Genomic DNA, 16,444 nt, shown 5'->3' on the forward strand with positions numbered 1-16,444 from the left:
ATTTCACCTCTCAAATATCACTGTGTGTGTCTCCTATATGATATATTTAACTGACATTTTTTATTGTAACATCCAACGATTTATATAGGAAAATCAGGACAATTATCATGGTTGCCCAAACTTTCTCATTCCACTGTATATATATATATATATATATATATATATATATATATATATATATATATATATGTTACAGCTGTCATCTGGATGGTTACTGAATGAGGACTGAAAACATTTATTTATATATATTTTAACTGGAACTCCACTGAGGCAGGAGCAAAGTGAGGGTTCCCCTGAAGTGTTCTGTATTTGCCACCGAGCCCGCTGAGACTCTCAGAATGCCTTGACCAACTCCTCCATTCCAGACCCACATGATCATACCCTCCTATATACTAAATGAAGGTTGTGGCATTTGTGCATACTTACAACCCTCGATTAGTATTATAGATATACTTGCCTCCACGGAAGAGGGTAGAAATGTTAAAAGGGCATATCAGGATTTAATTCTTCCTATAGGAAAACTAGGCAGCCAACTGTTTTAAACTGTGCAGGGTATTGTTATGGGGCTCAAGAAACATTGTTGCACAGGAGTAATGGTACTGTCTGTGTAATGATTAGCAGTTGATCACCACTTGGATTTAAAAAACAGTTTAGGGTAAAGTGGTTGTGAACTTAAAAAAATACATCAGAAATTACATTCTGAAAAGAAAATGATTGCTGCTTAGTCTTAATAATGGCAGTTGCTTTGTGAGTCCGTCTGAGGGACAGTCAGGGTCTAAATAGACTGACTCCAGCCATGGATCTCAGTGTTTCATACACAGCGACATCAGCATTGCTCTACGCATATCTGAGCGCAACACAGTGCTGTCCAATTCAATGTAACTGAATGGAATTAGGGCTGCAACACAGAGCAACACAGGTGCCATATGTCTCTGTAAAATGCACCGCCACATGTGTTACACAGAGAGAGTGTGCCTGGTCACTCAATGACAAGACTATATACTATGTGAAGCGTTGCAGAACATGTCAGTTCTATATAAATACAAAATAAATAAGCAAAGTTGGGTTAAGGTGTGTAAACATGCACAATTACTGTCACCCTACAAGAATCAGAATTTGATTACTTGGGCAAGAGTTTTGGGCCAAGTTCTGTGCAGATGCCTTTTGGGACAGAGGGGTCCAGGAGCAGGCACTCTCGTTTGTCTCTCACTGTGAGGCTGGAGGCATAAGCAGTATCCCTGCAGTGCTGAAGTTGACCATCGTGCTCAGGAGACATAGGCAATAGGCATGGCAATAGGCATACAATTGTGTGGAGAGAAGGTGGAAAACTCCCGGCACTGCTAATACTTTTTTAAAGCTTTATTCAACTTTTAGGTTGTACATCAATAAAATTCCAGCATTGCAGCGTTGACTGAACTGAGTACCTGCAAACAAACTGTGGGTGGCCAGGTAGAATGTTGACCGTATGACTGTTTCACACTCCTGCGCTTCTTCTGGGGCACTGTGTGGGTGGTGGCCACATGTGTGGCCTAAAAGCTGACACTTCAGTGCAGAGCTGGATCATCCACAAGGCAACCCTAGGTTAGGCCTAGGACCTGGAGAAAGTCCAGGGGCTTAGTGGATGCTACTTCTACCAAATCTTACTAAAAAACGCCAGGTGATCATCATCAGTGGGCAAAAACTACTATATTGCCTAGGACCCCATTTCATCTTAATCCTTTTTTGCTTCAGTGTCACATGGGGTCACGCCGCCTGCCTCTTCATCTTGGTAACCTCGCACAATGATGCTGCTGGGACCCGGTAGTGGTCTCCTCGTCCCCATCATGTGGACAAAAGAACTAACTGTACAGATGCGTCAGCAGTCTAAAGGCTAGCAATGTGCTCTGAACCTATGGAGAGGGTGAAGGGGCAATGGTGCAGCACATGACAAAGAGGGAATGGTAAGAAGGAGAATAATAGGTTGCCTTGGCCTATGCTTGGCCAAGATGATCTGGCACTCAGATCTCTTGGCAATGCATTGGCTCCACTGAAGACATACTATATTCTCAACAGAGAGAGGTGTCACCAACTGAGAAACCTCTAGCTTTTGTAGGAGGTTCTAGAGAACTGAGGACCCTGTTGAATTTCCCCTGAGATCAGACAATATATAGTACAGATAATGTACAGACTATATATCAGTAATGTACTATACACTGTCTACCTATTCTATCTACTGTTAATCATGATTTTAATGAAATTCTACATCTATATATACTAAGCAAGCACAAGAGGCTGCTTTAAATAAACCACTATTGAATATATGGAAACGCGTCTACAGTCTGAATGCACACCACTGTATTTTGATTATGTTGGAGTTCTAGGGATTTTTCTGAGAACTTTCTGTCTTGTTTGTGCATTTTATAAACAGCTTGGTGTACTTACGGCTTTGCCGAGGATTAATGAGAAGAACTGCTGGAAAGCCTCACTTGTCAATATAAACTGCTGACATTTTTTCAGCTCTGTCTGAGAAACCATCAATGTTTCAGAGCATTTTGTTCTCCTGTATGAAACACAGCAAATCCATCAGACACTGTAGATAATTCATAAGGACAAATCTACGCAAACACACCAAAGAACTCTAGAAACATTAGGACTGATGTTAAAAGAATACTAAAATCTACAATAAATACACAAGCTAGACAGCCATTTTACAGGTGTGCTTCTTACTTTATATTTACAGTTTAATAGAAAAGACACGTCTCACGCCTCATGCTGCCAAAAAGAAGCAAGCTAATACCCATAACACAACTCACTCCATCACTGGATATTAACACTATTAAGACCACTGTATATGTTCCTTTTAACAGCTAGAATGTTAACTTTATAGAAAATGAATACTGAAGGTTCCATTAATGACTTCATTTTAAAATAAATAAGCTCATTGGTTTGCTGTCTTGCTGATCTACACCCCTTAAAGCAAGCCTGAAATGAAAAGTGTCCCAGGTTTTATACTTTCCTGGGGCTTCCTCCAGCCGCTTGATCCCTCGCCGTCTACCTGGGCCACTCCTGTCTGGCCGGTAATCTGCCTTCATCGCACATGCATGGCCCGGCTCCCCATCACACTTCCATGGCCAAGAGCGTTCAGAAGCTACTCAGGGAGACAGCGAGTGACAGAGAGGCCTCAAGGGGGCTGGAAGAAACCTTAGGTAAGTATAATACCTGAGACTACTTTCATCTCAGGTACCAGGGCCAGATTTCTGGGAAGGCCACAAAAATCAGTAGGGCGCAGGACTTTGAGAGATAAGAGGTCACATGTCAAAGTAAATCATCTCTCCTGCTTTGCTCTGGTCTGCCTGAATTCCAGAGATCCCTGCATCTCTCACTTGTGTAGAGTGTGTTTGAGGACAGTCAGTATGTGTTGTCTTCTGATGATTATGTCCTCTGTATGATGGTGGGGACATACAAGCTGCTGTGAGAAGTGCCAGCCTGGGTTTAGTAGCAGAACTCTTGAGTTCCGTAAGTTTTTTTCATGCACACATTCAGAATCACAAACAGGAATCTTCTCCCTCTGTGCTGTCAGATTTATTACTGGTCTGGTCAGCTCTTAAAGAGACACTGAAGCGAGTAAAAAACTCGCTTCTTCTCTTATATTCAGCAGGGGCATGTGTGCTCCTGCTAAAACGCCGCTATCCCGCGGCTGAACGGGGGTCCCTTACCCCCCAATCTCCCCCCCCCTGCAAAATCTACGACCAACTTGGTCGTAGATTTTGCTGCTCCTAGAGGCAGGGCTAACGGCTGCAGCCCTGCCTCACAGCGTGTCTATCAGCGGCGCATCGCCGCCTCTCCCCCGCCCCTCTCAGCGAAGGAAGACTGAGAGGGGCGGGGGAGAGGTGGAGATACGCGCTGACAGACGCGCGTGAGGCAGGGCTGCCGCGGTTAGCCCTGCCTCAATGCGGAAGAGATCCCCGGCGAGGACGGAGGGGATTTGGGGGGTAAGGGACCCCCGTTGTGCGGCGCGATAGCGGTGGTTTAGCAGGGGCACACATGCCCCTGCTGAATATAAGAGAGGAAGCTTTATTTGTTAATGATGAGCTACTGCTGAATGAAGATACTTGGCAGATCTTCCTGTGCAAAAATGTGTAGGCTTGAGAAGAGTATTGTTATGTTCCAAAATTATCTTGTCTTGTAACAACGTGGATACGAGTGTGTGCGATTGCTCTGCGTCCTGCGGCTGTAACGATTATGAGCAAATTGAGTAGGTAATCTCTCATACTACATGGGAGATGTAAAATTGAAAGATAATTGGTCAATCCAAATTGAATGTGTATATACACCCTACATTATCTTTTTTTTATTACAGTAGCTCAACAGTAAAATAAACGGTAATTCATTAAGAAAATCAGGATTGTATAAAAGTACAACAAGGCTTTTAAGCAGAGAGCAAATATAAGCAGGCAACAAATTTAAGCAGGCAACAAATATACTGTATATGCACACCTACTCAGGACTTACCAATCAGAATCAAAGTTAACTGGAGCAGATTTATCACAACCAAAAAATAAAAACAAAAATAAAAAACAGCACACACATCAAACGTCCCTCCATTTTGCATGCACTTGTGTTGATAAATCTGCCCCATTGTCTTGCATCTGTATAATAATAAAATCCTGTATTTAATTATTCGTGTTATATGAAGCAAACACATACCTGTATGCTAGATGGCTGTGGATGCAGCTACACTATCAGCAGATCTTGTCACATGTGGCATGTGCTTCTCTGCCTGGCATGTGCTGCTCTGCCTCCTCCCTTCAGCTTTAGAGAACATGCCAGAACATTCTCTAGCTCTTGTCCTATCAAATATCCCCAGTGTAACGATCGGTGTCAGCACGCAGAGAGAATCTGATTATTGGCGATCTGCAGTTTCACCAAGAATGCAGATATATACCTGATTATTGATGATCTGCAGTATCACCGATAATCAGATATATTGCTAACCTCTGGACACCCAGCAAAAGAAACGCAATAAAGACAGTAATATCACAGGAGTGTGGAAATATCTACCTCACGGTAATTCCTCAGAGGTGTGGTTACCTCTGAATGGGAACCCCGTGAGTGAGATCCTCTAACCAGGCTGAGTGAGGAATCTCGACTCCTAGCAGTAATCGTCTGCTTGGGGCAGGCGTCTCAGAGAGGCAAGCCTCAGAGATAACCCTCCAGTGGGAGACGTTCCAGGGAGAAGGGAGAAAGGTCAGGCAGGCAAGGGTTCGGCAACAGAGATGACGGCAGCGGTACAGGAGCGGAAGACAGAAGAGTAATCGGTAAACGGGCAGAGGTCGGCATCAAGGATCAGATAGGCAAAGGCACAAGATCAGCAAGAGATAGAGTAGTCAGGGATAGCCAGAGTCAAAACACAGATCAATATACAATAATATTCCTAAGCTAAGGTGTGAAATCCAGGGGCGTAGCAATAGAGGTCGCAGCGGTCGCATTCGTGACTGGGCCCGCCGCCTGAAGCCTTGAGGGGGGGGCCCGGCCGCCGGGCCCCCTCTCCCTGTGTGCATAATGTAATGTTATGTTTGCGCGAGGGGGACGGGAGTGTGTGGGTGCTGCCGGGCCGGCATCCTTACTAATTGCGGAGCACGGGCACAGCCGCCGGCTCAGGCAGACAATCCAATCTCGTCGTCATCTCTCTCTCCCTCGGCTCCACCTCCCTCCTCCCCAGCGTCAGCAGCAGACAGTCAGCGGCCGAGCCAGGCGAGTCTGGCGAGATGACTCATGTTTGTCATGTCACACTGCTGTCTGTGACTATGACGTCACTCGCTCTCTCCCCTGGTGCTGGCTGGGCTGGCCTGGCTGTAGGCTCTCTATCTATAACTGCGGTGAGTGAGACACATCACTCTCCGCAGCCTGTACCGCCCGGACACTAGACTAGCAGGTATAGCTAGAAGGGGAAGACCACTGGGTTACAAAGACAATCTAAAGCGGTCTACTTTCTGACTGAGATTTTGACTCTCCTGTTCTGAGGCAACATAAAAAACAATAGGAGTAATATGAAAAGAATAGAACCCAGTGATGTGAGGATCGCATTTCTTCAAAATTTCACCCAAAACTTAAATAGGAATTGATGACTGCCCAACGGCTCACTTTATATTTGTATCGACTTACAACGTAGGTTGACCCACATATCCCTCAGAAACAACAAGATTAATGATGAGGGGGCCAAACTCCTCAGCCAAGCACTGCAGAGCCTGAAGCTGACCAACAAAAACCTGACTTCCCTTGTGCTCAGCTACAATCACATCTCAGACCAGGGTGCTGCCTCCATCGCACAGGTAAAGAGCTTGGCCACCCAGCCCTCGGAGCTGCAATATGTCTTTGCTGCATGGTGAAACTTATGTTATCTCAATTCAGGCATTAAGATTAAACAGATCTTTGCTTTCTTTGAACTTGTCAAGCAATGAGATAGGCGATGAAGGAGCACAGGCACTGGCAGAGGTTAGTACAGGTCACTTTGCACTGTCATTCAGTGTCAGGGAAGTGTATTTAGCATCACAGTGTCCTGTTCTTGGCTAGGTGCTGGGACAATTCTCATTAACTCATGCCGAGATTGTGGAAAGGAGACGACTCTTACTGGAGAAGGAAGTCCTGGAACATCTGAGATCGGTGAGCGCTGAAACAAGGTTTAGTTTTGTCATTTGTTTTCTAGTAATATCAAGTTTGTATCACTCAATTTCATATCTCTACAAGTTCACATCAAGTTCATATCACTACTTTCTGGCCAATGGATATATTGTGTAATGGTTTAGCCATCACTGGGCTGCCTCAGCTGATTTTACACATCAGGTATTCTATCTGGTCACAAAAAAATGATCACACTAACTATGCTGTGAACAGTAATGTAACTATGCAACTGACTGATATGCTTATAATGTGGCTTTAGTATTCTCACTCACCAGGAATATATAATCCTACACACATGAGGACTGTCGCCTGCAGTGATTGGGAATCAAGTACCCATGCAACAGTTCAGGACCAAGTTCTGTACTGTTGCTATGGAGGGGTTCTGCCGTATTGGAATAGAGCGGGCATAGTGAGAATGAGTAGCCTTGACCTGTGTTTTACCAAAAAGATCCACACAGTTGATTATCTTACCTTCTGATCAATCAAGGGAGGGATTGGGGGCCACTATACACGTGTTAGATTCTCAGCAGAGGCAGTCCCCTTTGACTAAAACCATCTAGCATGGGTACAAGGCTTAGTGACCTGAGCACCAATGTCATTTTTTTCTAAATGAACCTCCCCATAAGGGAGGTTCTAGACTGAGTGTTTGGGGGGTTCACCGTTACTTACCTATGGGGTGTTGCCCCTCTGGTTCCCCCATCTATTCAGGGTGTGCCATCTTCTCTTCAGATTGGCTGTGCTGACTGCATTTTGTATCTCCCAGCGGTGTTGCGGGAGATGTAATTCTATGGATGTGAGTACATTTTGCTTGGTTCGCTTTAAAGTAGATCCGAGATAAACTTTTACTCCTGTGCATAATTGTGCCCCTTACATATAGTTTATAGGGTATTCCTCAAGCCAAATACTGTTTTTTGTTTGTTTTAATACCCTAATTAGCTATAAACTAAACAAGCCTTGCCAACAGCTCCTCCAGCACTTAGGCATTCTGAGGCCCATGTAGCAAGTGCTCATGGGAGCTCAGTCTGGAGAGGAGGAGGCTTTTCCCAAAGGAGGAGGCATTCCCAGCCAGAGAATTCAGAGGCAAGGGGGTGGAGAGTGAAGGAGAGAGGAGTGGAGTTTTCACAGGTTGAGGGGTGGAGATGCACAACAGCTTGCCTGTGTGTAATGATGACAAGCAGAGTATGGCTGCTCTCATTGTACAGTATCACAGGAAGAAATAATCATATACTGTTGAAGCTGTTTGCAGCTAGATTTGCTGTGTAACCTTTAGATAAGATACATAGACACGTTACTTGTTATAATTCGTTTTTCATCTGGGATCCACTTTGAGTATGAACATCATGAGATCTTCTGTCAGCTTCTTTCAGACATGCATCTCAAAGTATTGAAGCAAAAATATCAGCAGGGAAGTACAATATTCAGAGGTTGGTTGGGAACATTATAGATAGTATTGTCTGTGTTCTGTGAGTGTGATCTTCATATTTTCCATTCTTGATCAGCAAAGCAAAGTGACAGGAATTGCATTTGATTGGTCCAGTTTCAAGCTGCATACAATTTGCATGAAAGTCAGAGTTATTTACATCTCATTGACCAGCTCTACAGAAACTAATGGCTGAAATGCTAGTACTTGATTACTATGGTGGCATATTCTGTTTTTCTACAGCCAGTGGCCTCCCGCAATGCTGATTCTAAAAGTGACAGACCACCCAGCCATATCAGCACAGCAGCAGCTGAGAAAGCAGACAAAACTCCAGCACAGAAGACCAAACAGAGTGTCACAAAGAAGAAAGATAAGGAGAAGGTATGGCTCGCCAATATTCTGAAATTTCAACATTGGGTAGATTCCAAGTGCGTAGCAATAGGGGGTGCAGAGGTAGCGACCGCATCGGGCCCTTCGGCCAGAGGGGCTCCAAAGGGCCCTTCCTCAAATACAGTATTAGCTCTCTATTGGTCCTGCGCTCATAATAATCACTTCTATGGATACTTTGAATAGTGGTAATCATTAACCACCCTGGCGTTCTGATTAAATCGCCAGGGTGGCTGCGGGAGGGTTTTTTTTAAATAAAAAAAAAACTATTTCATGCAGCCAACTGAAAGTTGGCTGCATGAAAGCCCACTAGAGGGCGCTCCGGAGGCGATCTTCCGATCGCCTCCGGCGGCAAGAGATAACACGGAAGGCCGCAATGAGCGGCCCTCCGTGTTTCGCTTCCCTCGTCGCCATGGCGACGAGCGGAGTGGCGTCATGGACGTCAGCCGACGTCTTGACGTCAGCCGCCTCCGATCCAGCCCTTAGCGCTGGCCGGAACTGTTTGTTCCGGCTACGCTGGGCTCGGGCGGCTGGGGGGACCCTCTTTCGCCGCTGCACGCGGCGGATCGACGCGCTGCAGCGGCGATCAGGCAGCACACGCGGCTGGCAAAGTGACGGCTGCGTGTGCTGCTTTTTATTTGGTGCAAATCGGCCCAGCAGGGCCTGAGCGGCAGCCTCTGGCGGTGTTGGACGAGCTGAGCTCGTCCAGACCGCTCAGCAGGTTAACAAGCTGTTCCCCATCCCGTCTTGCACCTCTGACACTGTAGTTGCCATTGGCAGGTTTTGGTGCGCCATATCAATTGTTATGTATAGAGTGCTTGGGGGGCCCCATTGTAAAACTTGCATCGGGGCCCACCGCTCCTTAGCTACGCCACTGGTGAAATCCTTAGTATCAACACCAGGGCACTGCACTAAGGTCTGAGCGCTAACACAGCAGTGTATTCACGACAGCAGACAACTTGCTACTGACAGGCAAGTTGCATTTGTAGCTAGAGAGCTACTCAGCGCCGCCCCAGAGCCCCAACCAATCCAGACACCTCCTGAGGTCAGCTTACTAGTGAGTCAGCTGAGCCTCCTATGTAGGAGGTAAAAGTCCTGCCTCTTTGTGCGCGTGCGACCCTTTGCTTCTGGGTAATGGAGAGGCCAGGCCCCGGGTCCGCCTGCGGACTGAAATCCGCCTGCCGCCATGCGAGACCCGCCGCCGCGTCGCCCGTCGCGGCAGCGTCCCTAGCAGAGTGTGCCGGCTGCTCCGCATGAGTGACGGAGTCAGCCGGCTGGGAAGCGGAGGCCGCCGCCATGCCGCCCTGCGTGGCGGCGGCGGTCCCGCTATTCCGCACAGTACCCCCCCTTGAGGAGTGGACTCCGGACACTTCCTACCCGGTTTCTCAGGATGTAACTGATGGAACTTCTTCTTTAATTTCTCAGCATGCATGCGATTCTCAGGTACCCAAGATCTGTCCTCCACCCCATACCCTTTCCAATGGACCAGATACTGTACGGAATTCTGTACCAGCCGAGAATCCAAAATTTTCCCAACCTCGTACTCTGTCTGGCCCTCCACTATCACTGGGGGGGGGGGGGGGGGGGCTGGAGAGGAATCCACATATACTGCTGGTTTCAACAAAGAAACATGGAACGATCTCCCAACTCTCATGCTGGCTGGGAGATCAATCACATACGAGACCTCATTGATCTTTTGGGCCACCGGATAAGGCCCTATGAATTTGGGCCCCAACTTGGTGGACGGTTGTCTGAGTGCCAAATGTCTTGTTGACATCCACACCATGTCCCCAGGAGAAAAGTGCCACTCAACAGACTGTCTCTTGTCGGCCTGTTTCTTTTGATTCTGGAAGGCTATTCCCAAATTCTCCTTTACTTGTCCCCAAAGTTTTTTTAAAACCTTCTGCCACTCTTCCAGGGCTGGGAAGGGAGAGGAGCACACCGGCAATGGGGAAAATTTAGGGGACCTTCCTGACACAACCTGAAAAGGGGACAAGCCGTTGAAGCGCTTCTCAAGTTGTTGTGAGCAAACTCAGCAAAGGGTAAGAATTTAACCCATTCCGTTTGCGCATCTGCCACATAGCACCTCAGGAATTGTTCCAGTGCTTGATTAACCCTCTCGGTCTGCCCGTTGGTCTGTGGGTGATACCCAGACGAGAAGGACAGGTTCATACCCAAATTATGGCAGAAAGCCCTCCAAAACCTTGATATAAATTGGACTCCTCTATCCGAGACCACATCATCCGGAATCCCATGTAATCGGAAGACGTGCTGTATGAAGAGGTCGGCTAACTCCTGAGCTGATGGGAATCCTTTAAGAGGAACAAAATGGGCCATCTTGCTGAACCTGTCCACGATCACCCATATCACAGTCATACCTTCCGACCTGGGAAGCTCGCCAACGAAGTCCATGGACAGATGGGTCCATGGTTTACTAGGAACTGGTAAGGGTTGTAAGGTACCCACTGGAGCCTGGCGAGACGGTTTACTCCTGGCACACACCACACACTCTCTGACAAACTCTCTGCAATCAGAGGCCAATGAAGGCCACCAAACACACCTTGTGAGTAGGTCTAAAGTGCGGGTGACCCCTGGGTGACCTGTGTTCTTATGAGCATGGAATAGCTGCATGATTTGTAAACGGAACAGGAGTGGAACAAAGAGGACCCCTTCCGGTTTCCCTTCTGGGGTATCTAGCTGGTGAGGCGCCAGTGTGACTGCCCAGTCCTCCCAGGTTTCAGTGGCTGCCAGCACCACCTTGTGTGGTAAAATGCTCTCGGGAAGTGCGGGCTGAGCTGTCTCTGGTTCAAAACATCTGGAGAGAGCGTCTGCCTTAATGTTCTTGGAACCTGGGGTGTACATGATAACAAATCTAAAACGTGAGAAAAATAGGGACCAGCGGGCCTGCCGAGGAGTGAGCCTCTTAGCCCCTTCAATGTACTCCAGGTTCTTATGGTCAGTATATACAGTAATGGTGTGTTCTGCACCTTCCAGCCAATGGCGCCATTCCTGGAAGGCTAACTTGATGGCCAACAGTTCCCTGTTGCCCACATTCTCTCAGCAGGAGAAAACCTGCGTGAGAAATGGGCACAAGGATGTGTCTTGCCCTGCAGACCTGAGCGCTGAGACAGCACAGCCCCACCCCGATCTCTGAGGCATCTACCTCTACTAAGAAGGGAAGAGCGATGTTAAAGAGGAGCTGTTAGGTATAAGGTCTCAGAGAAAATAAACACATATATCAGTAGCTAAAGATTGGCTGTACTTACATTACATATGCATTTCACTGTCCACGTTTGTACTTCACAGAATTTGTATATAGTATATGCAGAGATAGATGCTCCTGACAGCTCATGGCAGGCTCCATGTTTTTCTGTCAAATGTGTCGTCATGTCCTGCCTGATTCCTGATCACAGATAAGCTCGTTCTTGAACAACACGGTGTGCAGTGAATATTAATGAGCCATGTGGCTAGGAACAATAGCTGACTCCTGCAGAGTACTCTGCCCCGAGATTTATCAGTGCTACACAGCTAGACTGATTACAAGCTTCTGTAACGTCTCATTAGCAGCCGAGGGGAGGGCCCCAGAATGCTTTGCAGTTTAGCTGCGGCTTGCGTCTTTATGGGTCTATAACAGACTTGCTGATAAGCACACATCAAAGGTAACTGAAATGTTTATCTTCACTAATGGCTTTTGAGCTTCCTTCTAAACTGTTTAACACAGGAGAATAGAGGTTTAAATTAGCTTCTGCAGCCTGACAGTTACTCTTTAACATGTCTCAGTATAGGTGCCGAGCAAAACAGTTTCTTCAGGGTATTGAATGCGGCCTGGGCCTCCGAGGACCACTGATAGGGGTCGGCCGCTTTCTTGGTGAGATTAGTCAGAGGGGCTAATACCGAAGAGAATCCTTTGATAAATCTCCGGTAGTAGTTAGCAAAACCAAGGAATCTCTGAAGTGCCTTCAAGCCTACTGGTTGCGGCCACTCTAGGACCGCCAAAACCTTTTATGGATCCATAGAGAGCCCTGACGTAGATATGATGTATCCCAGAAAAGAAATTTGAGTGACCTCAAAAAGGCATTTCTCTAGTTTTGCATACAATAAGTTTTGTCTCAACCTCTTCAACACATATTTGACATGCTTGCGATGCTCCTCGAGGTTTGGAGAGAAAATCAATATGTCATCGAGGTATACTACGACAAACTTCCCCAACACCTCCCTGAAGACCTCATTAATCAAGTCCTGGAAGACGGCCGGGGCGTTACACAACCCGAAGGGCATAACCAGATACTCGTAATGCCCGTCGGGTGTATTGAAGGCCGTCTTCCACTCGTCACCAGCCCTAATGCACACCAGGTTGTATGCCCCACGTAGGTCCAATTTCGAAAAAATAGTGGCATTGGTAATCTGGGCAAAGAGATCGTCTATCAGAGGTAATGGAAAGCGATTTTTTTATGGTGATCTTATTTAAACCTGGGTAGTCAATACAGGGTCTAAGACCACCATCCTTCTTTTTAACGAAAAAAAACCCCGCCCCTGCTGGTAAACGAGAAGGGCGGATGAACCCCTTAGCCAGGTTCTCAGTAATGTACTCCCGCATTGCCTGTTTCTCCGGTCTGGAAAGATTATAAAGATGACCACTGGGAGGCATACACCCAGATCTTTGGTCGATAGGACAGTCGAAACTCCGATGTGGTGGGAGTTTATCAGCGGATTTAGGACAAAACACATCCGCAAATTCAGCGTACTGTGCTGGTATCCCCTTAACCTCTACCTTGGCGGCACACATGGCAATCCTCCCCAAACAATGGGTATGGCAATAAGGTGACCAGCTGAGTAACTGACCTGAGGCCCAATCTATTTGTAGGGAATGGAGCTGTAACCAGGGCATACCAAGAATAACGGTGGAGGTTGCCATGCGCAAAACAAGAAACTGTAGACTCTCTTTATGTAGAACCCCTATCGTACATGACAACCTTGGGGTCTGATAGAGAGGTTGTCTACACTGTAGAGGAGAGTCATCCACAGCGGTGACGACTATTTGTCGGTCTAAGGGCTGTAAGGGAATACCCAGTCCTTTCACAAATTCGTAATCTATAAAATTGGTCGCGGACCCAGAGTCCACAAAAGCTTCAGTACAAACAGTAAAATTCCCCCAGGAAATGGAACACGGGAGAAGTAACCGATTATTCTGACTTAGAGGTAAGCTCTGTGCGTCTAGGGTATTACCTCTAACTACACCTAGAAAGCAGCGTTTCCCGATTTCCTGGGGCAATTTTGAGCAATATGACCCTGCTCTGCACAATATAAACAAAGATTTTCTGCCCTTCTACGTTCCTTCTCGGCTCAAATCAACCGAGACTGTCCGATTTGCATCGGCTCGTCGGTAGGAGGGGCAGGCGATGAGGACGCATGAGAGAAAACTCTCACCGCATTTCTGCCTCTCGACTGGCGCTGATAGCGCAACCTGCGGTCCGCCCGTCGAGACCGCCCGGTCCGCCAAGGAAATGGCATCATCCACGGACTTGGGCTCTGGGTGTCCCAACAATAACTCAGAGACTGCGTCTGATAGGCCTGACGGAAAACAGTCTAACAAGGCGTGAGACCCCCACCTAGATGACACAGCCCACTTTCTGAACTCTGCCGCGTAAACATCAACCGTGTCTCGACCCTGCCTGAGAGTTTTGAGTTTCCTCTCGGCAGTGATCGAAGCATCCGGATTATCATAAATTATAGCCATCGCTTTGAAAAATTCCTCAACTGACGTGAGAGCCGTATCCTCGGGTGGAAGACCATATGCCCAGGTTTGCGAGTCCCCAGACAATAAGGTCTTAATAAAGGTCACCCTTTGCTGATCAGAACCTGACTGAGTAGGTCGTAACTCAAAGTAAGATAAAACCCGGTTACGAAAGTTCTGGAAGTCAGATCTTTGCCCTGAAAATTTTTCGGGCACTGGCATGCGGAGATCTGTGACCGGAGGGAATTGCACTGTGGCCACAGTCGTCTGCAAGACCCGTACAGACCCAGCCAATTGGTCGATCTAAGTCTGTTGCAAATTAACTACCTCAATGAGGTTGTTAAGCGAGGTGGTTAGAGTCTCGATCTGACTGCGTAGTGCCTCCATACTGTATGGTCTGCTGTTCTGTAACGATCGGTGTCAGCACGCAGAGAGAATCTGATTATTGGCGATCTGCAGTATCACCAAGAATGCAGATATATACCTGATTATTGATAATCTGCAGTATCACCGATAATCAGATATATTGCTAACCTCTGGACACCCAGCAAAAGAAACACAGTAATATCACAGGAGTGTGGAAATATCCACTTCACGGTAATTTCTCAGAGGTGTGGTTACCTCTGAATGGGAACCCCGTGAGTGAGATCCTCTAACCAGGCTGAGTGAGGAATCTCGACCCCTAGCAGTAATCGTCTGCTTGGGGTAGGCGTCTCAGAGATGCAAGCCTCAGAGATAACCCTCCAGTGGGAGACGTTCCACTGAAAGGAGAAAGGTCAGACAGGCAAGGGTTCGGCAACAGAGATGACGGCAGCGGTACAGGAGCGGAAGACAGAAGAGTAATCGGTAAACGGGCAGAGGTCGGCAACAAGGATCAGATAGGCAAAGGCACAAGATCAGCAAGAGATAGAGTAGTCAGGGATAGCCAGAGTCAAAACACAGATCAATATACAATAATATTCCTAAGCTAAGGTGTGAAATCCTTAGTATCAACACTAGGGCACTGCACTAAGGTCTGAGCGCTAACACAGCAGTGTATTCACGACAGCAGACAACTTGCTACTGACAGGCAAGTTGTATTTGTAGCTAGAGAGCTACTCAGCGCCACCCCAGAGCCCCAACAAATCCAGACACCTCCTGAGGTCAGCTGACTAGTGAGTCAGCTGAGCCTCCTACGTAGGAGGTAAAAGTCCTGCCTCTTTGTGCGCGTGCGTGCGACCCTTTGCTTCTGGGTAATGGAGAGGCCAGGCCCCGGGTCCGCGTCCGCCTGCGGACTGAAATCCGCCTGCCGCCATGCGAGACCCGCCGCCGCGTCGCCCGTCGCGGCGGCGTCCCTAGCAGAGTGTGCCTGCTGCTCCGCATGAGTGACGGAGTCAGCCGGCTGGGAAGCGGAGGCCGCCGCCATGTCGCCCTGCGCGGCGGCGGCGGTCCCGCTATTCCTCACACCCAGTCACTAACAGACAGAGCTTCCCTATGACACCTTTTCCTCTTTCACACTGGAATGTTCCCAGTTATATGCACTAGTATGGGGGGAGGTGAGGTGTCAGCTTGAGAGGAGGAAGGAGTCTGCTATAATTAAAGATGAGAAGCAGTAAACAAGCCAGCAAGAAAGTATTCTGGTGCCAGCATTCATCACAGATTTTGGGAAGGCAAAAGATACAGAATTGTCTTATGCTTGTTTTGACTACCCGCGACCCGACCCACACGATCAGCACCCGCAACTCGCTACCCGCGACCCGACCCACACTACCCGCAATTCGGGTACCCGCACCCGACTCGCATTGCGGGTAACCCGCGGGTACCCGACCCCGCTGCAGGCCTCTACCCTAAGTACGATATTGTCACTGTTTAAAGCACATCTATGTCACCATATGTAGTTTTAGATCTTCTACTTACATGTTCTCTGTTTTGGATGAGCTTCTTTCAATAGTAAGTAAGCAATTGTCCAGGCTCCACACCATGAAATTTCCCATCAGATCGAAGGGTCCAATTAATCATTTCCATCATGTCTGCTTCTGATCAAGAATGAAATCAGTTTTCAGATTATTACTGCCTAAAGTTCATCCCATTTTCATTCAGGGGCAGATTGGACAGGGTGGAAATTATGGATTTGACCTGTCGATCTGTGGGGAAATTGCATGGTGTGTACCAGGTATAAGTGTTCATTTACAGGAACACTTTGGCACAGATTTCTCCAGCGGTTTACCTATTTATTTACTGTTAGGGAACCAAGTGTAATAGAA

At 47.4% G+C, this 16,444-nt stretch overlaps 1 protein-coding gene across 1 annotated transcript; it reads left to right on the forward strand.

The window, feature by feature from the left end:
• Positions 1 to 1,911: 1,911 nt before the first annotated feature.
• Positions 1,912 to 13,346, forward strand: LOC137544921 (leucine-rich repeat-containing protein 71-like). Its single transcript, XM_068266017.1, has 6 exons — positions 1,912 to 1,940; positions 6,152 to 6,311; positions 6,391 to 6,474; positions 6,553 to 6,642; positions 8,324 to 8,461; positions 13,332 to 13,346. The coding sequence occupies exons 1-6, from the start codon at positions 1,912 to 1,914 to the stop codon at positions 13,344 to 13,346; spliced, it is 516 nt and encodes a 171-aa protein (XP_068122118.1).
• Positions 13,347 to 16,444: the final 3,098 nt, after the last annotated feature.

The sequence above is a fragment of the Hyperolius riggenbachi genome, chromosome 2, assembly GCF_040937935.1.
Source record: "Hyperolius riggenbachi isolate aHypRig1 chromosome 2, aHypRig1.pri, whole genome shotgun sequence".
Taxonomy (NCBI): domain Eukaryota; kingdom Metazoa; phylum Chordata; class Amphibia; order Anura; family Hyperoliidae; genus Hyperolius; species Hyperolius riggenbachi.